We start from the raw sequence: 25,301 nt of genomic DNA, 5'->3' as shown, positions 1-25,301 counted from the left end.
GCCGGCCGGGGGCGGAGCGGACGGGGACGGGCGGTGCGGGAAGGGAGCGGCCGGGGGCGGTGCGGGAAGGAACCGGGCGGTGCGGGAAGGGGCCGGCCGGGGGCGGAGCGGACGGGGACGGGCGGTGCGGGAAGGGGCCGGCCGGGGGCGGGCGGTGCGGGGCGGAGCGGGCGGTGCGCGATGGGGTCCTGCCGCCCGCGGGCCTGACCCGCCGGCCCGGCATGGCGGGCATCATCAAGAAGCAGATCCTGAAGCACCTCTCCCGGTGAGCCTCCTGCTCCTCTTCCTCCTTCTCCTCCCCATCCTGCTCATTCTCCTCATCCTCCTCCCGGGGGGCTGCGGGGGACGAGGGCCGGGCCTGGCGGTTTGGGGCCCGCCGGGCAGCGCCGGTGCGGAGCTGCCGGGCCCGGGGGGCTGAGCGCCCGTTCGGGCCGTGGAGCCGCCGGACCGGAGGGGTAGTCCGAGGGTCAGGGGGTGTCCGAGGGCCGTGGGCACTGTGGTGTCCAGGGGCAGCGGGCCCAGCCTGGCCCTGCCGCCCCTCCCCGGGTCGGAGCCCTCCGAGCCCGGCTTTCCCCGGTGTCGGTGCCGCCCTGGGCCGCCGGCGGCGGCAGTGGAAGTTCGGGAGGCGAGAAGGGAACACAGAGCTCTAGGGGGGTGTTGGCGTTGTATTCCGTCATTTTCAGTGAAGTTCGTCGGAGGGGCGTTGGGGAAAAGCCGGTGTTCCCGGCGTGAGGCTCTGCCGGGAAATGCAGCCGCGGCCGCGGCTGCTCGGGGCGGGCCCCGGGCACATAGCGGTGCCTCAGTTTCCCTTCACGGCGATGAAAGCGCTGCCTGTGTTATCTCATGGCTGCGGGCACGATCCCGCATCGCTGCGGGGTCAGGGCAGCGTGAACAGAAAGGTGCCGTGCCTGTGAGGGTGCAGGTGAGGCCACAGCACTGCACAGCGCTTGTCCTCTCTGCTTTCTGAGCCGGTCCTTTCCATCCCTGCTGCTGGACACGCTCCGGTGCACAGTGAGGGGTCTGTAGTGACCTGTGTGGGGTCAGGGCTGGTGTGATCCATGAATCCCAGCCCTCTGAGGTGGATCCTGGGGGTGTCTGGAGCCCCAGACCATCCCCACACACCCTGAGTGGGCAGTGCAGTGTCTTGGAGTCGCCAATTTCCATGCTCCGGCTTTCTCGGCACTGTCCCGAAGGAGGAGTGATGGAGCTGCTCTGGGTGCTGGTTTAAATGGATTTCTGACATCCCAAGTTTCCGAGCTTTCTGTCTCATTCACCTCACACAGGTGTGTTGTGGTCAGTACAGATTCAGCCTCCTGGTACGGAGGCATTGAAGTGTTTTATAGCACGGAGAGGTGGGTGAGACCAGTTTTTGATAAAAGGTAAAACAGAGCTGGGTGTTATCCGGGGTGCTGTTCTCATGGACAATTCTCTTTCTTTACATAAATACAGTTTTGCTGGTGCTTTTGCTTAATTTTGTATTTCAGTCTCTCCTTACCACTGCTACAGCATATTCTTACCCCAAGTGCCCTTTTTCCCTCTGATTGGGCCAGTTCTTAGTGTTCACCTGTGTATCCTTTGGGCGGTTCCAAGGAGAACAAGGAGTCCCAAAATATTCAGCATCTCTGCCTGTTTTCCTGCTAGCTGGACTTTGTTGTTTGGCTGATTGATCTGATTCTGCCCCTCACTTGAACAAGGATTGTGGATCTTTGCAGAAATGAAATTTGAACCCAATTTAATGGTGTATAAAAAAAGATTAATTCTTTTTGTTTCAGTTTTATTTCCTCCAAATACCTCATCCTCACCCTCCCTTTTGGTTTTATTTCAGCCACGCTCATTTGCCTGGAAGAATTTTGCTACTGAATCATTAATCTGCCTTTATATTCTGCTCACATTTGCATATGAAATAATTCCTTGTTCTTTTTGTTGTGTCTCCACTCGGAGCCCTTTCTGCACGGGGGTGTGGTTTTTTTTGTCCCTCTTCCATGTGGAAATTTGCAAGAAAGCGGTCAGGAGAGGCAGCTGGATCAGGGCAATGCGAATGAGGTGTTTCACCTGACTGTTCCTGTGATCCCACATCACGTGAGTGGCCGTGGTGGTCCCAGCAGGGATTGGTACAGCTAGGCTTTGCCCAGTTGTGAAGGTATTTGAGGAGGCTCAGCCTTGTGTTGTGCTTCAGCTCTTAAATTCCTAGAGCAGGAGAGCCTAAAAACTTGCGGAGCTTTCGCCATCTGTGCCTTTCACTCCTTTGTCCTATATTTAGCTTGGAAAAGCAAACAGATGAGGTGGTTTCAGTTCTTGCTGCTTCCAGGCAGGCACAGGGCTGCAGTGCTGGGGAGTGTTTGGAGCCCAGCATCAGGGACTCCCCCAGAGCTGCTGCCTCTGAGCATGGTTGTGCTCCCCAGCCTGTAATTATCCATGGAAGCACATCTAATGCTTTAAAATAAAATCAGTGAGCTGCCTCTACCTCTTCCTGGCCTTATTTGAAAGGAGCTTCTTCTCGTTGTCTTTTTTTTGTTCCAAGCAGTGTTGGCGTAGCCGCAGCAGATCCGCGTTCTCAGGGTGTGACAAAGGCCCTGTTTATCCACAAGCTCAAACGGCCTCAACTTCATGTGCCACTTTGGGATTTGAGTTCTCAGCACTGCAGTGGGAATCCTTGCCAAAATGGCTTTTATTTAATTTCCTTGGAGAGGTTTATCCCCTGCTGCCTATAACAGCTGCTTTGTGACGTTTTTTTTTGGGACACGTGTTGAAGCTTGTGAGCTTGTGGAGTAACAGGCACACCAGACATGGCTTCCAGAGGAAATGCAACGTGCAGTCCTGCTGGGAAGAAATAAAAGCTGGTGTCAGCAGAGGAGCAGCTGGACTGGGATTTGGGGGCAGGTCTGAACACAGGGGAGACCATAAATGTGTCTTACTGTGACAGAAACCCCAGAGAGCTGCAGCCGAGGAGTAACTTTGGGAACCTCTGAGAGTGGCGTGAAAAGGGAGCAGAGGAGAAATGAGAGAGGAGTTAACAATAGCAGAGGTTGCTGAGAGGAACCAGAGAGGTTACAGTTACCAGAGAGGAAAACCTGTGTGGAAAACCAGACCTGTTCACAGAGGAGAGTGCCGAGCGTGTGTCACCGGTGCAGGCAGATGTGTAACAGGTGTGCAGCACAGAAATGAGTGGATAGCAGATTGTGGATTTGGCAAACTGTCCTCAGCACAGGATGGAGCCACCTTTTCAGGTAAGTGAGATATAGGATTTAGGAACAAAATTAAAAATACTGTTAAGGAACAAAGCAGGGGAGCAGCATGTGCAGGGTGCAACACTGAGGTGCTTATCAGGGCAGGTCAGGTACTCAGCCAGGAGAAACAGCATCATGTAGCTCCTTATAAATGGTGCTGCACCTCAGTGGAGGAATGGAGGAGAGCCTCTCCACTCCAGGGATTAAACCTTGCATCCCTTTTTCCAGGAGAGGTTGCCTTGACTCCTCCCCTCTCTGATTTGCAGCTGATGGGTAAGTGAAGGCCAGGGAGGCTCATGGTGTGGCTGTAGTTTGTTCTAGACCCGGACACGTGGGTGTGACAGCGTGTGCTGAGCTGGGAGCATGTGGGCTCCTGGGTGCTGTTGTTTCCTAGCTTGGATGCGAGCATCTCAGAATCCCTTCCTGGCCCCGGAGATGCCTTTGGCATTATCCCTTCCATGCAGTTGTGCTGCTTCTGTGCCAACACAAGGAGCTGAGATCTGGCTCCCAGAGCCAGCACTGCTCTGTGTGTGAGCCCTGCCTGTTCTGCAGCTGGCTTTGGGGCTGTCTGGGGCTCCTTGCTCAGGGCTGTGACTCCTCCCTGTCCATCCCCACCATCAGAGACCTGCACTCAGGCTCAGGCAGGGCACAGAAAGGCCTTTGCAGCTGTGGCCATCCTGCCAGGGAGTGAGAGATTCCTGGGGTCAGCATGGCAGAAATTGGATGTGCTATCTCAAGGGGACCCATCCCTTTCCTCAGAAAAGGTGGGCAGATGAGATAAAGGAGTTCTTCCACCAAGAAGATGGGATTTGTTCTGTGCCATTCAGGAATCATTGGAATGGGCTCTGTGGCTTGCACCAGGCAAGTCAGGCCATGTCACCAGCTCTGCCTTTGCCCAGCACAGGAGTGCAGGGAACTCCCTGAGTCTAAAGAATGCTTTCCCCCCCTCAGCTTAAGTTTCTGGCCCAAGTGCTGCAGTCTGGGTGCTGCTATAAGAGAACAGACCCTGAATTGCTGCTCTGTTTGCTCTCCCTTGCCCTGAAGTGTTTTGCAGCATCGCTGCGTGCTGGAGCAACCACGCTGCAGCTGTGCCCTTGCTGCAGTCACAGGATGGCACACGCAGCTCCTGAGGGCTGTGGGACACCCTCAGAGCCAGGAAAAGCTACCACCAAGAAGAGAGATTTGCTTACTAGCAACCCTCCAGGCTTCTCCCAGTTTCCTGACCTTGATTATAAATTACCTGGAAGCAATTTAGTGAGCATGGTGGGTAAGGAGGAAAGCAAGGAAACTGCATCTGGGAATGGCCTGAGGAATACAGAATCTCAAGTGATTTAGGCAGCAAAACCTCTGACCAGCTTTGTAATTCTGGCTTTAGCTGCTTGAATATCCTCCTTTGGTGATCAGGGAAATTTCTGTGATGATCTCTAAGATGATCATTTGCCTAAAATAGCTGTTGCAGCAATGGGAAGTACATGAAACCACAGAGCTGCCAGCTGTTAAAGGGTGATAAAAACTGTTACTTTTCCATCTGCACTCGTCCTGCTCCTGCAGTTCAGCACGTGCTCTTTGTCCAGGTGATGGTTCCTTGGGTGCCCCAGCGCCCAGGGTGGATCCAGAGCATGAAGCAGTTTGTGGCAGGACTTTATGGGGCAGTTTATGAGGAAGGAGCTCTGCCAGGTCCCAGCAGCTGCTGCAGCACCAAACCCCTGGTGATGAGCTTGTCTCTAAGTTCTTACAGGCTGTGCCCAGCCAAGCATGTAAGGCTGGATGTAAACCCTTTACTCAGTGTTTGAATTTGGAAATATCTTGTTTTCCCAGTACATTTTGATGGCTTCTTTTACTCTTAAAAATTTTAATATAGCGGAATTATTGATGGCAAGGCAGAACCCCAAACTATTATGAGTAAAGTAACACAGATCTGCCTCTTCTTTGTTCAAGACAGGGTGGGGAAAAGGAGTGGGCACAGACAGGACATGGCATTTTCCCTTCACAGAGTCTGAAGTCTTCCCTTACAAAGTCATGGTGGCTGTGCTGCACTTTGCTGGGAGAACCAAGGGATCAGTTTTATGGAGCTGCTGGGTGCAAAGTGTTTCCAGCCACTTCTCCTTGGCTCCAGACACGTGTGTGCCGTTTCTGGAATGCTAAATAGACTCTTGTTGCAGCAGGGGTAAATTACACTTGAGTAGCTCAGGAGGAAAATGTGGCCAGAGCTCCTTCACTGCAGCTCTGGGCTTGCAGAGCCCTGCACTGACCCTGTGGAGCCCTTCAGCCTCACTGATGGAAAGGGGCTCTTCTTTCTTATTCTCCTGGACTCCCTGAGCCCTTGCCTCCCCTGCAGCTGCTCAGTTGAGTCAGAATTAGGTAAAACCTGTTTGTTTCTGCACACTGGAGACTAAAATGATTGCAGGACGAAAAAGCGGAGCTTTGGACTAGTGCTTGTATTTATTTGGTTTCTTTCTAGTTTTCTTTCATCTGTTATTTGCTTGAGGATTAGTTTTGGGAAATTCCCTGGCAAGTGCTGAGGGTTTACATTCCAGATTTGTTGAGAGCATGGGGCAGCTGGCATTTAAACTTTACTGAGTGTCCAGGCAGGGAGCTGGAAATAGCAAAGGGAAGGTGGAGTTCAGCCCCTGGCAGAGGCCTGGCCTCTTCTCCTCTCAGCTGAGTTCCTGGTTTGTTTTCTAGGGCTCCCAGTAGCCAGTGAGGTGCTGGTGGGGGTGAAGCAAGGTGTCTCAGCCTTCAGAATGCTGTAGAGAATAATAGAGAAGTTCAGAATGCTCTGGAGAAATATTTGTTGAGACAAGAAAGTGTCCTTGGTGCCAGGGGAGGCTGCAGCATTGGGGAGGAGTGAGCTGGAATTCTGCTCTGTGTCATGGTTCTGCCTGATCTCCTTGGAAATGCTGATTCCTCTCCCTGTGAGTTTAACTCTGAATTGAATCCTTAAGCTTTCCCTTCGCCTCGTTGTGTTGCAGGAGGTAACACAGAGCCAAGACAACTGCTGACTTATCAGGACGTTTTGTGTTTGGCTTCGGGTGGCTGAGAGGCCCAGCCTTTCATTCAGTGCAGCTGAAGCCTGGAAAAACAGAAAGCTGATAATGGAAAGCCACCAGCAGTGGCCTGTGTGTACAGGGACACCAGATGTGCCTAAATCCACCCTGATAAGGAATGTGGGATGGGCTGGCACCTCCTTAGGTGGAAACTGTTTGCCCTGTAACCCAAGCAGGGTGAATTTCTCAGGCCCATTGTCCACTTGGGAAGGAGTTCCCGCCTCCCAGGGTATCTGGGGTACACAGAGCTGTGCACAGGTGATGAGATGATTATAAATGTGCTGCTTTCTGTCTTCTTAACAATTGGGCAGTTTGGTGTTGATGGGATTCCCTTAAACTCTAAATGGCTTTGTGCTAAGAGGGTGTGATACCAACTCCATCTCATGCTGCAGTAATTAGTCCCATCCTCTGCTAATTCAGCGAGTTTCTCTTCCTCCTGTTCAAGTCTGCAGAGCAGCTCTGTGCCCACTCTCAGACAGAGTAGTCCCTGCTAACACCAAAAATTCGAGGAGGTAAAATGGCTTTTCTTCCTGAAAAAGCTTTTAGTTCTTCCTGTGCGTTTTTGAGGCAGCTATTTTTTCCCTTTTTACAGAAGTTTTGATCACTTGCCCAGTTTTATTTCCTCCAGAATTATTTTTAAGTTCATCCTTAGTCATGTGTGCTGCACTTAAAGCTTCTGCTGCTGCCTTCCTTGAGAGCAGCCCTGATTTGGAAAGTCACTCACCTTTCCTTTTAGCAGTCATGAATCTTTTGTTCTAGTAAACATATTATATGGCTTCTGAGATAAGAGGTTCTAATTTGAGGTGAAATGTCACATCACAGAGATTTTTGGATAGTGGAAGATATTCCCAAGGAAGATGGAAATCCCACTAAATTCCCTGTCCAAAACCAGACCAGGCAACACTTGAAAAGACTTTTGGGAAGGAGCAAATCTGTGTTGGTTAGAATACAGTTGGGGTTTTTTTTCCTGTGTCCAATTCCTGTCATAATTGGTTAAATTACATATTTGTATTCCAAATCAAAGCGGAAAATCCTCATCTCTTCCCCTGCTGTGACTCTTGTGGAGGCAAAAACCCCAGTGGTTCCTGGGCTGATCAGTTCCTCCTTTCTGCCTTACCTGTGTTTGGAGGGACTTTCCAGCTGCTCCCTGCAGCTGTGCCTGGTGTCACAAGCCATGCACTTCATTCTGCCAAGAGATTTTGCTTGCCATTAAGCAAAATCAAGGTCACTGATGTACAGCGAATTAGTTCTCCCACAAAATAGCCATAGTGACAAAGGTGTTAATAGAAATAAAAATGCTGGTGTGGAGCTGGGGGTGGTGGCTGTGTACAACAGCCAGTGATGACTGCAGGGAGGAGGCTGAGGCAGAAACTGAGGATTTGAGAAGAAGATTCCTGATCCATGTGGCAGCAGGGTAATGAGACTGGGATCTGAGGAGGAGTTTTATGATTTCGGATGTCTTCTGACATTATCTGTCCATGCATTTGCTCAGTTGGAGACGGTGTGGCGAGACAGCTACAAATGTGAACATAAATTTATTTATGATGCTAGCCTGGCTTTGGGCCAGCGGTCAGATTTACCCAAATTCCTCTTGCAATCAGTGAGTTTGTGGCCTCTGGATATGCAGGCTGAGGAACTGGGCAGTTGTTTTCAGTAGTGACATCATGTTTTGATATATAGTCAAGCTGATGATTGAGCAAATAGATTTTCAGGCTTGACTTTTGTCAGAGTAATCCCAGCAGGCTCAAAAGGAGTGCTGCCCTGTGAGTTTACTGGCTCAGCTCTGCTTGACTTCTGATGGAGCTGCAAAAAAAAAAAAGTGCAAATATCCTCTGGTGTCAGTTTTCCCATTAGGCACCATTTTCATTCAGTTTTCCCTCAGCCAGCAGCCCCTGCTGCCAAGGCTGTGTCTGTGGGTGAGGGTGAATGGAGAGAGCCTGCCAGCAAGCATCTGGCACGTTCTGCCCTCGCTGCTTTTCCTCCCCTGGCACTGACCAAAGCAGCAGAGACTGGCACCTGTGAGCTCTGTGTTCTCAGGAGCTCTCACCTGAGGCCTCCTGTGTGACGTGTGTGACATGTGGGTGGGAAAGTGGCTCAGGTGGGGAGGTTATTCCAGTGGAAGGTCTGGGATTCCTGTACAGGACAGCAGCTGAAAGCAGGGGTTGACAATGGGCAACATACCCTGTGAAGTTTGGGCGCTGGTTTAAAAGAAATAATGTTTCCATTTTTCCATTTGAGGTTTGTTTTTTTTTTTTTTCCCCAGACCCTCCAGCTTCTGTTGTCCCATCATGGGTAGGGTCTGTAAGCTCTGCTTTGAGGGAGGAATGGCACATTTTGGTGCATGGAATGCCTCATGAAAGGTTCTTTAATGGAGCCTGGTAGCACTGGAGGTGGGTTTGGTACCTGCCCAGCAGGATCTCTGCAGCCTTTCCCTGGAGATGGTGATAAAGAGTTGCTTGGTTTGGCTGGATCAAGTTTCATACCTCACTCTAGACTGTGTCCTGTTTCACAGCTTTGGTTCTTCCACAGTGTGCTGGTATTTTTTATACACCTGCACATTGAAGGAAAGCGATGCCCTGGTTCAGACATGTGCTTGTGTTGCCTATAATCAAAACAAAAAAACCCTTGTATTAGAATAGTAAAGGAAAAAGCAGACCTTTATTTGGAAGCTTCCAGGTGTCCTGCTGGTGATGGGAACACCCAGAACTGAATTTCTACAATTTTATAATGTTAATTAGGATATCTAACAGGTACATCCTATAGGAGATTCAGTTGCCCCAGTAACCTACCCCTGGGTCAGCTCCTTGGAGTTGGTCCAAGGGGTCCTTTGACCCACTTCTTATTATTTCTTTTTGCAGGTCCCCTCCTTGGAATAAGACTAAACAATATTTCAGGAATGTGTTTAGAAGGTCAGCTTATTGTTCTAAAATCTAGGGGGAAAGGGTAGGAAAACTACTGGAGCTGCAGCCATGCATTAGCAATCCTCAAAGCTACAAATGTATGAAAAATATATAAAAAGCTTAAGCATCATTCCCCCATTTAGAGACTTGTCAATATAGAATTATAGGCAACACTTGTACTTTTCCTCTGCATTACCAGCTGAAAGCAGCTTCCCCTCTGAGCACTCTTATCCTGGGATGAGGCTCCAGCCCAGGGATGATCCTTCAGTGCAGGTGTGAGAAAGCTCAGCCAGTGGGAGCTGATCACTGCCCACAGCAGCTTTTGAGCTTAAGTCCTGGGTATTACCTACCTGTCCATGTTGTGTTTGGTTTATTCTTAGCATCCAATCCCAGGCAGACACGGTGACATCAGCTTTCAGCAGAGCTGCTCCTCTGACACAACACAAGGGTGCTCCTGGATTGCCTCTGCGGGTGTTTGCTCTCATTTTCAGCCGTGTCTGGATTTGTGGGTGCTCACAGCAGGACTCCAGGCCCAAATCATGTGGATTCTCAGTGCTCCCTGCCAGTGGAGCAGCTGTTGGAGCACACTCTGCAATTTTCAGTTTCTTGGTGCTGATGCTGAGAAGCCAGGTTAACCTCAGCCACCTCCCTGGGCGTGTTCAGACAAGAGGCCTTTGGTTAGAGGGGGTGATGAGTCTGAAGGGAATGTGCAGCCTGGCAGGTGCTGTAACATTGGTGTGAGCTGTCAGCGTGTCCCTGTGGCTCAGGGCAGGGAGGGGACAGCATGTTGCCTGTAATTCTATATTGCCAAGTCTCTAAAAGGGGGGAATGATGTTTTTTTTATATTTTTTCATACATTTGTAGCTTTGCAGATTGCTAATGCATGGCTGCAGCTCCAGTAATTTTCCTACCCTTTTCCCCTAGATTTTAGAGGAGCTGTCTGCAGGGGAAGAGCAGCAGTGGGCAAACTCACAGCTGTGTGCTGCCCTCCCCTTCCAGCAGTGCTACATCAATACCACAGGGTTGACACCAACATCTCAACGCATCTATCAGACTTCCTCTTCCAACAAAATGTTTGGAAAGGCCCTTTTGCCCCTGGAAGCCCTGGGCTGATGGCTCAGCTGCTGCTCCAGCGCCTCAGCCAGGTTTGTGCTACACCCTGAGCTCCTGCAGCAGCTGCAGTGTGGCTCTGATTCCTCCTGGAGCTGTGGCTGCTGCAGAAGCCCTTGGTGCCTCCCCCAGAGCAGTGCCCACGCTGTGGGTGCAGGGGCAGAGCCTGCTCCTGCTTAGGCTGACAATGGGGCTTTCTTTCCATCCTGCCTCCTGGACCACTGTGCAGAATGAGAATTAGCATTGGCGTGGAGGAATGCGTGAAATAAGCCCTGGATTCAGTGGTGGGAAAGTTGTCTGGCAAGAGCTCCTCAAGTGACATTGGAATGCAGCCCCCTGCTCCCATGGAGGCAGCTCCTGCCCTGGAGAGGGGTTTGATGGAGACAGGAGGGGTTTTGCTGCCACAGAGGGGTTCTCAGACATGGAGAAGTGTTGATAACACTTGTACAGCCTCTGTGATCTGCTGCCCTCTGAACTGGCTCCTCTGGCTCCTTAGGGGCCACTCTGCTTTAGATGAAGGCAGAGCTTTCACACCAGGATCCCCTGCTCCTGAGCAGTCCTGCTGCAAGTGTTTCATCCGTGACACTGGAATTGTGGGCACATGAGGGATGTCAAGGGCTGCACCCAGGGGAGGTGGACACTGGCAGCCCTGGGGAGGAGGAATTTCAAGCAGAGAAAACAGAGGAGGGAGCTGGGGCAGTCTCTTGGAGGGGAGGTGCTGCCCTGCTGACCAGAGAGGAGGCTGGGATGCAGCGGTGGTGTTAAAAACAGACAGCCACAAAAGTCATTCATTAATGATCTTTTGCTTTCCTGGGTGAAAAGAATCTAGAGAATTAAACTTTCCACCGCTGACATGGCAATTCTGAGGGCAGTAAAACTGCTGAGCTGTTGGAGTTTGGCTTTGGTTTTCTCTGGTTTTGTCCTAGAGCAGTTTTGCTGGTTCCCAGGATCCAGAGCTTTAGAAGGAAATGTTCAGATTCTCAAACCTGAATTTAGTTTAATACAAAAAAATTCCTCTAAATGTCAAAGCGTAGAAATATTTTTTTTTCTGGAACGACCAACTTGCCTTGGGTTTAAAAATGTCAAAAAGGGTTTAACAAAACAGCAAACAAACTCTGGTATTAAAATAAATCTGAAATGCTCCTGCAGCCTCAGCAGCTTTGCTGGGGGCTGTTTGTGAGTTTTCTCTTTCTTCCCTTGTAGGTTTACCAAGAATCTCTCTCCAGACAAAATCAACCTGAGCACACTGAAAGGTCAGGGGCAGCTGACCAACCTGGAGCTGGATGAGGAGGTGCTGCAGAATGTTCTGGAGCTGCCCACCTGGCTCGCCATCACCCGGGTCTACTGCAACAAGGCTTCCATCAGGGTGAGCAGAGGCAACTTTGAATAGATGAAGTTATCCATTTACAGGCAGAATCACTGAGGTTCTGCATGGACTTGCACTTTGCACACTGAACTCTTAACAAATTCTTCCTCTTTGTGCTTTTTAGAGCAAAAAAAGTGGTTTTTTAGTTGTTATAAGCTGTCAGGTTGTTTGATTGCACGTGGTACTAAGCACTGTTGCATTACATGAACTCAAAAGTTTTAAGGACATCAAAGAGACTTTCTATAAAAGAAATATTATTCTACTCTGCCAAGTGACAGTAAAAATGAGCTTGTCTTACTCATCTGATGTGCTCTGTTTTTAGAGTCAGATCTGCTCAGTTTAGTAACAAACATTTGTTCTCCCTCCTACAAGAACTGCAGAGTGAACGTTGCTGTATGAAAATAAAATGGAGCTTTTTGGTTTGTGCACAGTCTTTAAAAGAGTTGTGTGACTTCCAGTAACAGCAGCAGTTAGTTGTAAACTCTTAAAGGCCAGGAATGTTCCCCACAGCAGAATTTGACCTGCAGAATATCTGTTACTCCTGATGATATATGAGATCCAAAAGCTCAGCTGGGTTTGTAGATCTGGTGTCTGGAATGTCTTTTCTCTTGTCTGTGTCTCCCTTTGACCTGGATACAATGAGACATTGCAGACATTTCTCAGAGAAATGGGGCTCAAAGTTTGGGCTGAGAAGGTTTCCTGCAATTTCTGGTATTTTCCAATGCAGGGATCACTCTGATAACCTCAACTTTATCATTTCAGATCCAGTGGACAAAGCTGAAAACACACCCAATCTGCCTGGTAATGTTGCCTCACTTGTCTTCTTTCCTTCCTTTCTCCCTTCTTCTTTTCTTCCTTTACTTCCTCACTCTTTTTAATCTCTTCTACTTGAGAAAAATTCTGGAGAGGGAAACCATCAAGCGCTCACATTTTCTTGGGACCTGAATCCTCCAGGCCCTTAGCACACAGGGGACAAGTACCCTCCTGTGAGTCCCTCATTTCACTGCAGGATGGAGCCAGATGAGCTCTCAGGGAAGTCCAGGGCTACCTTGTGCCTGGTTTTTGTTGGTTGTTTTCCCACTCCTGGGGTTTCAGGTTACCCACTGACACTGATGGTGTGAGAGCTTTAACACATGAGACTCTTGGAGCATTGAGACTCCAGAGCTGGTTCTCCCTGCCCTGGAATCTCACCCCAGGGCTGGTGGGCTGGTCTTGAGGCTGGCTGTGGTGTTCATGGCTCCCTCTTTGTGTCTCTGCAGTACCTGGACAAGGTGGAGGTGGAGATGAGGACGTGTGAGGAGCCTCGGCCGCCCAATGGACAGTCCCCCATTGCTCTTGCTGCTGGACAGAGGTCAGACCCTGAGCCCTGCAGCTTCTCCCTGCCCTCCTGCTGGGGTGTGGGGGCTGCTGTTCTCCTTGATTCACCACTGGCCTCCCTGCTCTAGGGTTTAAGTGCCTTTGGTGCTGCTTATAAACCTCTCTGTGTGAGCCTTACCTCTGCCTACCTCTCATTGTGACATGGAGGGATCTTCTCTTTGCAGTGAATATGGCTTTGCTGAGAAGGTCGTGGAGGGGATGTTTATTGTTGTCAATTCCATCACCATCAAGATTCACTCCAAGGCCTTTCATGCTTCTTTTGAGCTGTGGCAGCTCCAGGGCTACAGTGTCAACCCCAACTGGCAGCAGAGTGACCTGCGCCTCACCCGCATCACGGACCCGCAGAGGGGAGAGGTGAGCCCTTGGCTTTGTACTGGAATCACAGAAGGAAAGTGTGATGAATGGTTTTTTCTTGTTTCATTTCATGTCTTCTGAGTGTTTTGGGGGTTTTTTGAATCCTTGAAGTTGTGAAAATCTCAGCATTTTCCTGTTTTTCTCCTCCCTCCTGGGCAGGTTCTGACGTTCAAGGAGCTCACCTGGCAGACCCTGCGGATAGAGGCAGATGCCACAGAAAATGGTGATCAGGATCCTATCACCACTCCTCTGAGACTCATCACCAACCAGGGGAGGATCCAGATCTCTCTCAAGAGAAGGGTGAGAGTTTTCTCCATGCTTTGCAGGATGTGGTCTCAGTGCCTGGTGCAGAGATGATGCATATTTCCTCCCATAGTCCTCAACAGCCCTTCTCTCCCTTCAGAAATGTTGAGCCCTAACTGATGTATCTCTCCATGTTTTCTGTCAGAGACAGCCGTGTTCTTAGCAAATGTCAAAGCAGTTTCTTTCCCAGGGGAGGATCTCGTGGTTGGAGTGAGTTTTTCAATCTGTTTGAACATTCTAAGGAGAGCTGTCATCTCCTTACTGGGAGCTGAAAGCCTGGCAGCCTGATTTTTAGCTGTCAGTGGAAATGTGATGATTTAAAAAAAAAATGAATAAGCAGTGAGCAATTTGTCTCTTAAAGAGGAGGTGGCTTTGACTGCTATCCATCTGAGGGGAGGTGCTGTGGATATGCACCAGATACCATCTCTCAGAGGAGTTTCACAGCAGCCTCCCTTCTTTCTGCCTCTGTCTTTTGGGAAGACTCTATCTGTGGAGTCAATTTTTGAAGTCCCTAACTTCTTTCTATTTCAGACCAAAGATTGCAACGTGGTGGCCTCCAAGCTGATGTTTCTGCTGGATGACCTGCTCTGGGTGCTGACAGACTCTCAGCTGAAAGCAATGATGAAGTATGCTGAGTCTCTGAGTGAAGCCATGGAGAAATCTGCTCAGCAGAGGAAAAGCCTGGCACCAGAGTCTGTACAGGTGAGTGAGTTTGGATGTTGGTCTGCCATGGAAAAGGGCAGTTTCTGTTTGTGTGGCATCTGGCCCATATTCACAGCATTTTCCCTGATGGGAACTCAGGTCAGTGTCATGTGGGCTGTGGGCTGCTGTGGGGTAATGAGGTGACCAAATGAGTGGGATTCATTGGCAATAAAATACATCTTCCAAGTCAAGGATGAGGAAAGAGGAATATTTCTGCTGGAGTTGGAAGCTCCAGGGAAGCAGGGATGCACACATAGTGCAGTGAGGTTGCACAGGAGGCATGGGGAATACTTGGCCCTTTTTGCCCAGGAATCTTAAAACATCTTCCAAGAGAAGTGCAAGCAGCTGGCAGAGCCACAGACAAAGGTGAGAGCACAGGAGAGGATCCAGATCCTGGGAGCCCCAGTTCAATCCTATAAACCAATGCCTTAGATGCTGGAAGATTTGCATGAGCTGATTTATTGCATTAAAACCTCAGTGTTTTCCCTCTCTCTGAGCTCTCACTGAGCTTGTCCCTCTCCCACAGATCACCCCCCCTGCTCCCAGTGCCCAGCAGTCCTGGGCTCAGCCCTTTGGAGCCAGCCCCAACGCCAGCAGCATCGGGCAGTACTTTGACAAGCACGACATGAAGGAATCCTCCTACCACCTGCTCATCTCCCGCCTGGACCTGCACATCTGTGATGACAGCCACGCCCGGGAGGCAGGTCAGGAGGGAGGAAAACATCCAGAGGGAAAAGCAACAGCCAAAGCACTGATTTTCTGGCTGGAAGAGGGTCGGGGTTCTGCAGTTAGGGATTTGAGTTTCCAGGCCTGGTTCTTACCATATAAACCATTGATTCAGGTGTCCTTCTCCTGGCCTAGGACAAGATTTTGGTGCAGGTTGCTAAAGGTGGTACCCTAATCCTGGCTGTGGTGTCAGTTAATCAGTGGGGGCAGTCAGAGCAATGTGGTTCTGAATTCTCCTGGATCAGGGCTCAGATTGCAGAGCTGACCATGGGTTCCTCTGCTCTGTTCCTCACAGGTGCTCAGAAGCATGGGATGCTGGGCGGTGCCATCCAGCTGACCTTCAGGAGGATGGCTTTTGATTATTATCCTTTCCACAGGGCAGGTAGGGAGCCTGTGGCCTCACAACCTGAGGAGGGGGGTAAAAAAGGAGTTTAAAGAAGTGTTCTAATTGCAGGCTGGACTAGAAGAAAGAAACTGCATTTTTAAAGCTGGGATGTTTGCTTTTCTGCAGGAGATGCCTGCAAGCATTGGGTGAGGTACAGTGAAGCAATGGAGACTCGGGGACAGTGGGCAAAGAAGTTGGTCAGTGAATTTCAAAGCAAGATGGAGAAGTTTTATGAAGAATCAGACCCTGTGTTTGCCAGGACTCCACTTTCTCCTTTCAAAAGGAAACCAGGTAAAGGTATTTGATAAAACCAGTGAAGCAGGAGGTGGTACCAACTTTGCTCCATCCAGCAAAATCTTTAGTTGCCTGTCCCCAGCTGAGCAGACTGATTTGTTGGTGCAGGAATGCATAGCACTCTAAAAATCATAAATATAATAGCAAAGGAAAGTGGCTGGGAGAGCACTGCAGCAAGGATGGACAGGCTCCAGTGGATTATTGTTGAGTTTCTCTGTAAGATACAAGGATGAAATTACATACTTAAGACCTGGCTTAGGAGTGTGTTCTCTTGCCACAGAACAGACTCACCTTTCACAGTGTTCTTCCTTCAAAAGTCCTCAGTGTTTCTCCTGCCCAGCTGTGTTCATCCCTTTCTAATTCTGGGCCTGTTAGTTCTGCTCAATAAGCACGGAGGTGATGGTGCAGAGAAGGTGACTAACACCCTGTCTGTCCCCACAGAGCCTCCCCAGAGGAGCCCCCCAGAGAAGGGCCGGGCTCCCCCCACGAACCTCCCGCGGCTGCGGCACCCGCCTTGGCACCGGCTGCGCTCCAGCTGCGTGCTGCTCAGGGTGGATGACCTGGATGTGCACCAGGTAGGAGCTCAGCACTGCCTGCACATGCCAATGGCACTTCTAAAATGGAAATTACATGATTCAATATGTAATTCAAGGTATGATTGAAAGGATCATGCAAATCCTACGACATCCGAATAGCTGCCCGGAGAGCCTAAATGCTGTTATGATGTTGTCTGTGAAACTTTAAACCCAAGAGTGAACTGCTGATAGTTTTCATGTTCAGAGAGAACTGCTTAACCACAGGTTTCTGCCCCCTGTTCCTACACCAAGCATCAGGCAGGCTCAATGTAAAACATTTCTTGCCTTTGAGAAGTCAGTGAGGATGTGGATTTTTGACAGAGAAGGAGTAAGTTTCACCTCACGTTTTCTGCCCTGGATCAGGCCCTGCATCCATGTGCCCTATGTCCATCCAAGAGCTGGTTTTGCTCTTGCAGCACCAGATACATGATGGACTTGCCAAGGTGTTGCTGGTCTTGCAGACAGCTGTAACAGATTTCTGTTCTGTTTGCTCATGTCACCTAATTCTGCTTGTCACAGCTCTTACTTGCAGTGACAGGACACACAAAGAGCTAAATTCCCTCAAAGGAGAGGAGTTGGCAATATTAGCAGGTAGAAGAAAATTATGCTTTTGCTTGAAAGCAGTGTATGTTTGATATGTAAATGAGGCAGATTGAATACAGGCAACTGTGGGGTCACTGGGGCACTTGGGTTTGCCAAGTCTGAGTTCTACATGATTGCATTTCCTTCTGTTTTCAGGTCTCTACAGCTGGGCAGCAAAGTAAGAAACCCTCCACCTTGCTTTCCTGTAGTAGAAAAATCTTCAAACTCCCTGACCAGATCTCTGCAATCCATATTGAATTCACAGAATATTACTTCCCAGACAATCAGGACTTTCCAGGTAATACATCAAGGTTAGCACCTTCTTTCACAAGTTTCTTAAAGAGTCATCAATGGTCTGGATGTGTTAACCCTGTTAGATGTTCTCTGTCCATTGTTGTTTGGTTTTCTGATGTTTGCCATCCTAATTTTTTTTTTTCCCTATGGGAAGGTGGGATGGAGTTTGTGCACAATGTGGAAGCAGAGCTGTGCTTGCAGGAAGGAATTGCAGCAGCTGCTGTTTGCCCAGTTCCTGGGGTTCAGCCTTACTGAGAGCTCTGGAGCAGGGCCATGGGGTGCTCCGGGTGCTGTCCCAATGGGTCACCTCATTCCTCTGGATGCACCACAGCTGCTCCCCTTCTGAGATGTGTCTCCCAGGCTGGTGAAACCCCTGCATTGGTGCTGTCAGTGCAGGTTCTGCTCTGAGCTGCAGATCACCCGAGGGGCCTTTCCTGCTATCATTAATCTGTTTCCTTCTAGTTCCATGCCCAAACCTGTACATGCAGCTGAATGGCCTGATGCTCACCCTGGACACACCAAGTGTGCTCTGGATAAACCTCTTCTGCCTGGATCTGTGTCGCAGCCTGGAGCAGTTCAAAGCCATCTACAAGCTGGAGGACTCAGGCAAGCGGGATGAGCACGTGGATGTCCGGCTGGATGGCTTCAGGCTGAAGGTATCTTTCTTTTCCTTCCTTGCCCAGCCTTCAGTGTTCTCTCTGTGAAAGAAACAAGAGACCAGGACATAGCTGGAGTCCATAACAAGGAGACAAACCTGCTGCCTTCCTCTGACTTTGCTCTGTCTGCCTCTTGTGTTGGTTTTGTTTGGTTTGTGCTGCTGGAGTTCTCATCCAGAATAAACCTCTGCTATTCCTTTCTCACCTTCCTTCCCCTGCAGCTCAGCATCCCCGTGGATAAGAAAGTCACAGACCACCGGGACCGGCCTCAGGCCCTGTGTGTTTGCATGTCAGAGGTGACAGCCACCAACACCCGCCACGCTCCCTCCTGCAGCTGCCAGGACCTGCAGAGCCTCTTCAGGAAATTTGCAGGCTCCGAGTTCTTCCACTCCAGCTACGCCGCGTTCCCCCGGGAGCAGGGCAGCTTCAGCCTCCTGCACACCCTGTTCCTGCGCCACGCCTACCACGTGGAGGACAGGCCACACAAGCACCAGAAGCTGCCTCACAAAACCTCTGCCTCTGAGGATCTGTGGTCCGTGAATTTCAGTGAGCTCTCCCTGGGATTTGAGGGGGCCGAAAGCTCCAAGGGCAGAGCCCTTAGCTTTGTTGACCCTTTTCCCCTTTCCATATGGGCCTGCCTGCCCAAGAGGTGGGGGCAAGCTCAGATATCTAAACGACAGGAGGTGGCCACCTCTGAGGTGAAAATCAAGCCTTCTGCCAGCTTTAGCAACCACTCCAAGAATGAGAACCTCTCCAGAGAACACAGTGTTTGTCAAAGATCAAAGACTGACCAGGATCTGAGGAATATCTCTAAGGCTCCCGACACGATGGATGTCTTGGGAGAATCTGACTGTGAAGTTGATGATGGAGTAGACAGTAAAGAGCTGGAAGCCTCTGCTGATATCCACGTGCTCATGTCCTCCTCTGTCCACGTCAAAGTTCGGCTCAACCACTACCAGTACTTGGTGCTGCTCAGGATGAAGGAAGTTCTGCAAGCACTGCAGGAGCAGCTGGCCCAAGATACCCAGGAAATGACTGGGTCTCCTTTAGATCCCATGTCTGCTTGTGTGGGAGTTATGTTCCCCAGTGCTGAGGTGGCCCTGCTCATGGCCCCTGCCCCAGGGTCTGTCGTGGAGCCCAGGTCCCTGGACTCGGACACAACCAGCCTGATCGAGTCCGAGCTCTCACCCTCAGACAGCAAGGAGGGGCTGGCAGCTGAAGAGAAGGAGCTGAAATCAGAGAGCAGTTCGGAGAAGGGCTTGGGCAGCACCTCAGAGCTCCCAGAGGACAGTGGCATCCAGGACACCGGTGCCAGTGTCCCGCTGGAGAGGCTCCCGAGGTCCGCGAGCGATGGCGCCCTGAGCGCAGCTCCCCGCGGTAAGGGCGCAGAGGAGAAAGCCTTGATAGAGGAAGCACACGAAGCTGTGGAAGCCCTGGTTGCAGAAAGACCAGCAGAGACCAGCAGCCACCCTCAGAGCCCCCCTGCTCTCCCTTCCAGCCCAGCCTCGGACGCGCAGCCCTCGGGCAGAGGAGGTGTTGCCCTCAATGGCCAGGCCGAGCTCGTCCCGCTGCGGAGCATCGAGGTGGAGCTCTCCAGTGCACTGCACATCACCAAGGACGCCACCAAGGAAGCTCTGCACGCCACCATGGACCTCACCAAGGAGGCCATGTCCCTCACCAAGGACGCCCTGAGCCTGAGCAGGGACAAGATGACCTCCACCATGCAGAGGATGCTGTCCCTGCCCCCGGCCAGGTGAGCAGGCCAGGCTGCTGAGCTGCAGGAGGGGAGACAGAGCTCCTCCCTTTCTGTCTTTTGTATCTGGGTTGGAGATGGGTTAAGTGTTCATCTCTGGGGCTGTTCTGAGGGTACTCAAGTCTGACTTGCAAGTGGTCAGAGACCAGCCCAACACTCAGATCATCTGCAGGCTCAGCTGCCTTTATCACTGGTTTCTGTTGGGTTTTTCTGTAGGGATTCTGTGCCCAAAGCAGAGGAGGGAGCGCTGACCCCGGGCGGGGCGGGCAGCGGCCGGATGCGTTTCTTCTCCATGAAGAGAACCTCATCCCAGCATTCCTTTGACACCACATCCGTGGATGGGAGTGGCCCTGAGGACGGGCTGTCTGTGGACAGCGATGGCAGTGATGGCTTTGTGATGCTCACAGACTCTGGTAAAGCCCTTGGCTTTTCTGTGCCCACCCTCATCTCACAGGGGTGCTGCTTTGTGCCACCTCATCCATGCTGTGTTCCCATGGAATCACTTTTGCTGCTCCTTGTTTTTGAAGGTCTTAAAGGAGTTGCCTCACAGCGATTCTTTCTGCTTTTGTAGGTGCCTGTTCTTTGAGATGAGGAGGGTAAATCAGTGTGGGGTGACCCTGCACATCCCAGTGGTGTCCTGAGAGCTGTAGGGGCTGTGATGTGCTGGTGGTGGGTGGCACAGAGCATTTAGGAAGGGCTGGTTGGATACTGGGTGCTCTGGACATCTTTCACTTCAACCTTGTGTTGCTTAAGCTCATCTGAGAAGCTGGAAGAGAGAGATGGATCTCCAGAGGATGGTACCTCCAGAGAGGCCAGAGATTCAGGCAGATGCTGATGTCAGGACTTCCAGAAAAAGAAATGGAATTGAGTAGTTGTTACTTCCATTTCAGAACCCAGCCTGGACCCCCTTTCTTCAGGGCAGCTTCCCCAGGCCCACAATGACACGGGCAGCAGAAGCAGCCTGGTGGCAGAGGATGAGGGTGGAGTGTCCCCTGAGGTGAACAGCTCCACATCCCAGAGTGAAGACCCCAGTCTGCAGCTGGTCAGTGCCTGGCACTGGGATTCTGTCCCTGAGGGGCTCTGGAGGTGTTTGCTGTAACCAATGAGCTCCTGGTGGCTGTTTCAGGTGTCTGTCCTCGTGCTGAAGATGAGTGATGTCAACTGTGCAATAGAGGTACAAGGAGATGATTTGTCTGTGGCTTTACAAGTGATGAAGGTGGTTCCAGAGCAGCTGAACAACGTTGGCATGTGGCAGTTCCTGCGTGGCTACGTGGGTAAGATGCTGCTCTGGGACTCAGCTGCACTGTTAGAACTGGCTTTTATACCAGCCTCCCCCAGGGAATATTCCATTAACTGAGGCCTCAGTATTTGGGGTGGGTAGGATTGAACACAACTCATGTGTGAGGGTTCAGATCTGGCATTTGAAAGATGTTTCCCAAGTGCCTACAGAGTCAGGCTCTGTGGTGCCTAGTAATCATTGATTGGGAGTTTTTAAATTGCTGAAGATGCATGAAATTAATTAAAAGAGTGAATAAAGCTTTCTAGGGAAACTGTGAAGTTCTTCCTGCTCTGAGAAAAATGTTTTTCGTCTAGAGTACTTCCCCTAAATCTGAATTAAAAAAAAACAACAAGCCAAACCTTAAAACAATCAACTATCCCCCCAACACCCCAAAAAATGTAGCCCAAACAAAACCAAAAGCAGCTCCAAAACGGAAGGGGAAGTGTGAGCAGTTCCCAGGCTGTTGATCCTGCCTTTCCCAGTCCTGCCAGTGGCCACGGTTGAGCCAAGGGATGAGGAAAGGCTGGTCAGCTCTGGAGAGGGAACCAGGGCACTGGCTCAGCTGTGGAGGCAGAGCTGGGGCACTCTGGAGGGCAGCTGGGACAGTTCTGGGGGGCAGACTTGGGGCAGCTCTGGAGAGTGAGTGGGGCACTGGGCCAGGTCCTGCACAAAAACAGGGGCCAGTTTTAAAGTGTGGTGAGAGAGGGGTGTGCCTGGGACCTTAAATGGTCCAGCTGCAGTGCCAGCTCACTGATGTGGGCTCTGAGTCCTTCAAAATTGGGATTTCTCTCATGTGAGGGGTGATGTCAGACCGAGGTCACTCGGCTGCATTTGGGCTGAGCTGGGCTTTGCACAATGCCCTTTCTGAGCTGATATCTGACCACAGGCCCCGTTGTGCAGTGAGATCTCTCTGCCCCAGCTCTAGGAGACCCAGGAGGGGAGAAGGCTGCGAGCCCTGAGCCCAGGCAGCCCCAGCCCGAGGTGTCCCTGCGCCTGCAGTCGGGGCCGCGCGCGGCCGCTCTCTCACCCCTGGCTGAGCACAACGGCTTCCTGCAGCTGCTGCTGCACAGCCAGGCCACCGAGCTCTGCACCTCCTGCCTCGCCAGCCTGGGACCCTTCCTGGAGGATGAAATCATCCCAGAGGTCATCCCCATGGAGATAGAGGTGGTGGATGTCAAAATCACCTTGAAGGTGAGAGATTCCCCCCAGGGCAGGGCTCTCTTGCAGGATTGCACGTGGGAAGGGCTGTGGGGATGCTGGGGGCCTCTGTAGAGCTTCTCTTCTCCTGAGACTGTTTGGTTTTGCTTCTAAAAGCAAAACCAAACCTAGGGATGAATAAGGAACACAAGGGGAGTGTGTACTGTGCACCCTGTACATAAAGCCAGGCCTTTCCCTCGGGTGGACTCACCCAGTGCTGCTGGTCAGGAACGCTGCTCCTGAGGAGGCTGCAGGCAAGGGAAATCCTTTCAGGAGCTGTCACAGCTCCTCATCCCTTCTCTGCTTCATGTTCCTCCAGGATGACACCCCCCCAGTGTACCCCACCTCCCCTGGCCCTGTCCCCATCACCTTGGCAATGGATCACATTGTGGTGAGGCGCAGGGATGACGGTGTCTTCTGTCTCACAGGTGAGTTACCTCCGGTTTTATTGTCCCTCTGCACCCCCAGGCTGTGCTGGAGGAGACTGGGATGTGCTGGTTGCTGCTGGGAAGGATGGGCTCTGAGGTGGGAGCAGTCCCTGCCTCTGTTCCCTGCTGTGAGAATTCGTGTCTGGTGTTTCCTTAAACACACAGACAGGATCCATTATTACCTTTTATTTCTCCGTTGAAAAAGGGGAAAGAGAATTTTATTTCCCTGTGTAACAAGTGGGGGAATAAAAAAGGAAATAAATTAATTAAAGGGTTGTTTTTTTTTTTTGTTCTGAGAGCCCTGTTGTGTGAATGTCCACACCTGAGTGGGTTCTGTTGCTTTCCAGCTCCCCAGGGGAAGGACTCAGTGAAACAGGAAAAACCTGTGTCAGTCCCTGAGGAGCAGAAGGCCTCATCAGAGTCTGTCTCACCAGCCCCAGCAGCAGGAGCACGTGGGCTGCAGGTGAGTCACTGCTGCCTGGACAACAGAGAGCTGGAAATTCTCTTTTGCCTTCGTGTGTTTGCAGTCCTGGGCAGGTGTGGTGAGCTGCAGGAAGGGAGTGCCCCAAGGAGCAGCCTGTGCCTCCTCCCATGAGTGTTTTGAGGAGTGAGGGCACCTTGCCCAGCACGAACTCACTTGTTCCCTTTCAGAATCTGGTTGGGGGTTGTTTTCTGATTGGCTCCATCTTCCCCACTGTGTCCAGTTCCTTGTTGGAAAAACAGGACTCGAGAGGTTCCCAAAAAGAGAATTTCTGTCAGCGTGGTTGTGTCTCACTGTGTAACTGATCCCAAAAGTTCCTGCTTTGGTTTTCCTTGGAGCAGCTCACTGTGTTCCTTGAAGACTCCTGCCTTGTTCTCTGCTTGTCTCCTGCAGCTCAAGCAAGTGCCAGAGTTGCAGAGGGAGCTCCAGACCATGAAACTGGCCCTGGCAGAAGCCAACATGGACAAGGCTCGCCTTCTGCAGGAGATCAGGAAGTACAACCCCCTGTTCCAGCTCTGACACTGCCAGGGACAGGGCACCAGCACCAGCAGGGCAGGTTTGGTCATTTCGCTGCCAAACGGGTCCAAGTCCAGGACTGAAACCAGCTGTGACTGCAGAGACTGGGCAGAGGGAGGGACAGAGGGGCCTGGCTGAGAGAAATGGGGGGAATGAGGAGGAGTTTGCTCTGCTCTGGCCTGGGAATGCTGCACTGAGCCAGGCCATGGTCAGCCCACCAACACCAGGTCAGATGTGGGGTAGACACCCCATGTCTCCTCATCTCTGGGTGGCTTTCAGCCTCCAGCTTTTGTGGTGACTTCTGGAGAGGGTCCATGCTGGGGTTTCTGCTTCTTTCACCCTTCCTTGTTGTGTTCTTGGCCAGCTGTGCTCGCCAGGGCCCACAGCAGGAGCAGGGTGGTCACTTCAGCACCTGGGCAGTGACAGCACAGGGGTGGCAGAAAGGTCAGGGCTCTGCGGGGGGAGCAGGGCTGCTGTCACTGCAAACAGGGATGGGATCCCACTGTGCAGTGAGGGCACACAGCTCACTATTCCCACAAGAACGAGGTCAGGACAGCACAGAAATTCCTTCAGATTCCCTTTCCCACCAGTAACTCCTTGTGTAGAGACGGATGCAGTGTATGAGACTTAGTCCAGTTCATTCCCACTTAAATCCCACAATGTTTGGCTTTATTGGTGCAGGATTAATGCCTTACAAGGCACTGTTTAAACTTTTACTATCAAATAATGGGGTGAGGGGAGGTTGGCTCAGTCTCAGGTGGGTGTTTTTGGGGTGCACCTTGTCCTCAGAGCTTTGTGTGCCTGAGTTTCCCAGTGGGGAGGAGGAGCTGAGGAAGGAGCTGTGGGGTTTTCAGCACTGGGCGGAATCTTTGAGCAGGGCTGAGGGGCTGCCTGGGATGGGATCCCAGAACCACCTGCCAGCCCTGATCCCAAAAGGAAATCACTGGAACACCCCCATGTGGAGCAGCTCCCTGTGAGCACTGCTGGGAACTGCCCATGAGCAGAATTTGGATTTTGTTTCACCAAACCTTTGTGCTGCTCCCTCTCCCTGTGGGGAGCAAGAGCTCTGAGAATTGCCTGCCTGGGGTGGAATGCCACGGTATTCCTGCTTTTTTTTTTCATTAATTGCTTGAAAATGGGAGGTTTCTCTCTTCTGCTTTTTCAAATTTTCATGACATTTTGTGTGAGTATGGGAAGGCTATGCCAAGGGTTTGCCCAGCCTGCAGGGCCCCACAGCTCCTCCCATGTGTGCAGGCTGAGCACAGCTGGGGCCAGGGTGTTTACAGCAAATTCCTTGCTCCAGCTCCTTCAGTCAATGGGTTTTGTTGAAGAATTCAAGCATTTCCTTTGCTCTGAAGACCCAGTAAAAAGAACTGTAACCCAAAACCCACAGACGTGGGAGGACAAAACCTCCTGGGTCCCCACTGATTGTAAATATCAAAGTTTACTTTGTGGAGCCTCTTATTTAAGGATTCTTCCTCTGTTCCAGTGAGAGCCCAGGGAGTCCTGCCTGGCACAGGTGCCATGGGACAGCACGTGGCCTCAGCACCTCTCACAGGGCCCCTGGAAAGGGAGGGGGGGAATGTGCAAGTCTGAACTTGAATTTAAATTTGAATTTTAGGCAGTATTGCAACTTTGCTGCAGTTTGTTTCCACTGATGCATTTATTGGTTCTATGAACCAGGAGCAGAATTAAACTCATTAACCTCCTTCCAGCCTCGGGTCTCTTTTCTTGCTTTTCCCTCCCCCT

General features: G+C 51.2%; 1 protein-coding gene across 2 annotated transcripts; it reads left to right on the top strand.

Annotated features, from left to right (window-relative positions):
• Positions 1-158: 158 nt before the first annotated feature.
• On the top strand, positions 159-25,261 carry BLTP3A (bridge-like lipid transfer protein family member 3A). 2 transcript variants are annotated; one of them, XM_066565144.1, is made up of 21 exons: positions 159-265; positions 11,488-11,650; positions 12,413-12,451; positions 12,910-13,001; positions 13,192-13,381; positions 13,541-13,681; positions 14,216-14,386; positions 14,913-15,090; positions 15,408-15,494; positions 15,624-15,788; positions 16,233-16,366; positions 17,105-17,246; positions 17,705-17,898; positions 18,120-19,651; positions 19,868-20,064; positions 20,542-20,693; positions 20,778-20,925; positions 21,850-22,121; positions 22,447-22,555; positions 22,903-23,018; positions 23,430-25,261. In XM_066565144.1, exons 1-21 carry the CDS (start codon positions 222-224, stop codon positions 23,553-23,555), a joined length of 4,392 nt encoding a protein of 1,463 aa, XP_066421241.1. In that variant the 5' UTR covers positions 159-221; the 3' UTR covers positions 23,556-25,261. The 2 variants fall into 2 exon arrangements, with proteins under 2 accessions (XP_066421241.1, XP_066421240.1); XM_066565143.1 differs by having other exon boundaries at positions 15,624-15,794.
• Positions 25,262-25,301: the final 40 nt, after the last annotated feature.

The sequence above is a fragment of the Molothrus aeneus genome, chromosome 24 (assembly GCF_037042795.1).
Source record: "Molothrus aeneus isolate 106 chromosome 24, BPBGC_Maene_1.0, whole genome shotgun sequence".
Classification (NCBI taxonomy): domain Eukaryota; kingdom Metazoa; phylum Chordata; class Aves; order Passeriformes; family Icteridae; genus Molothrus; species Molothrus aeneus.
The sequence above is the reverse complement of the archived record's forward strand: the minus strand, read 5'-3'. Positions and strand labels throughout refer to the sequence as shown.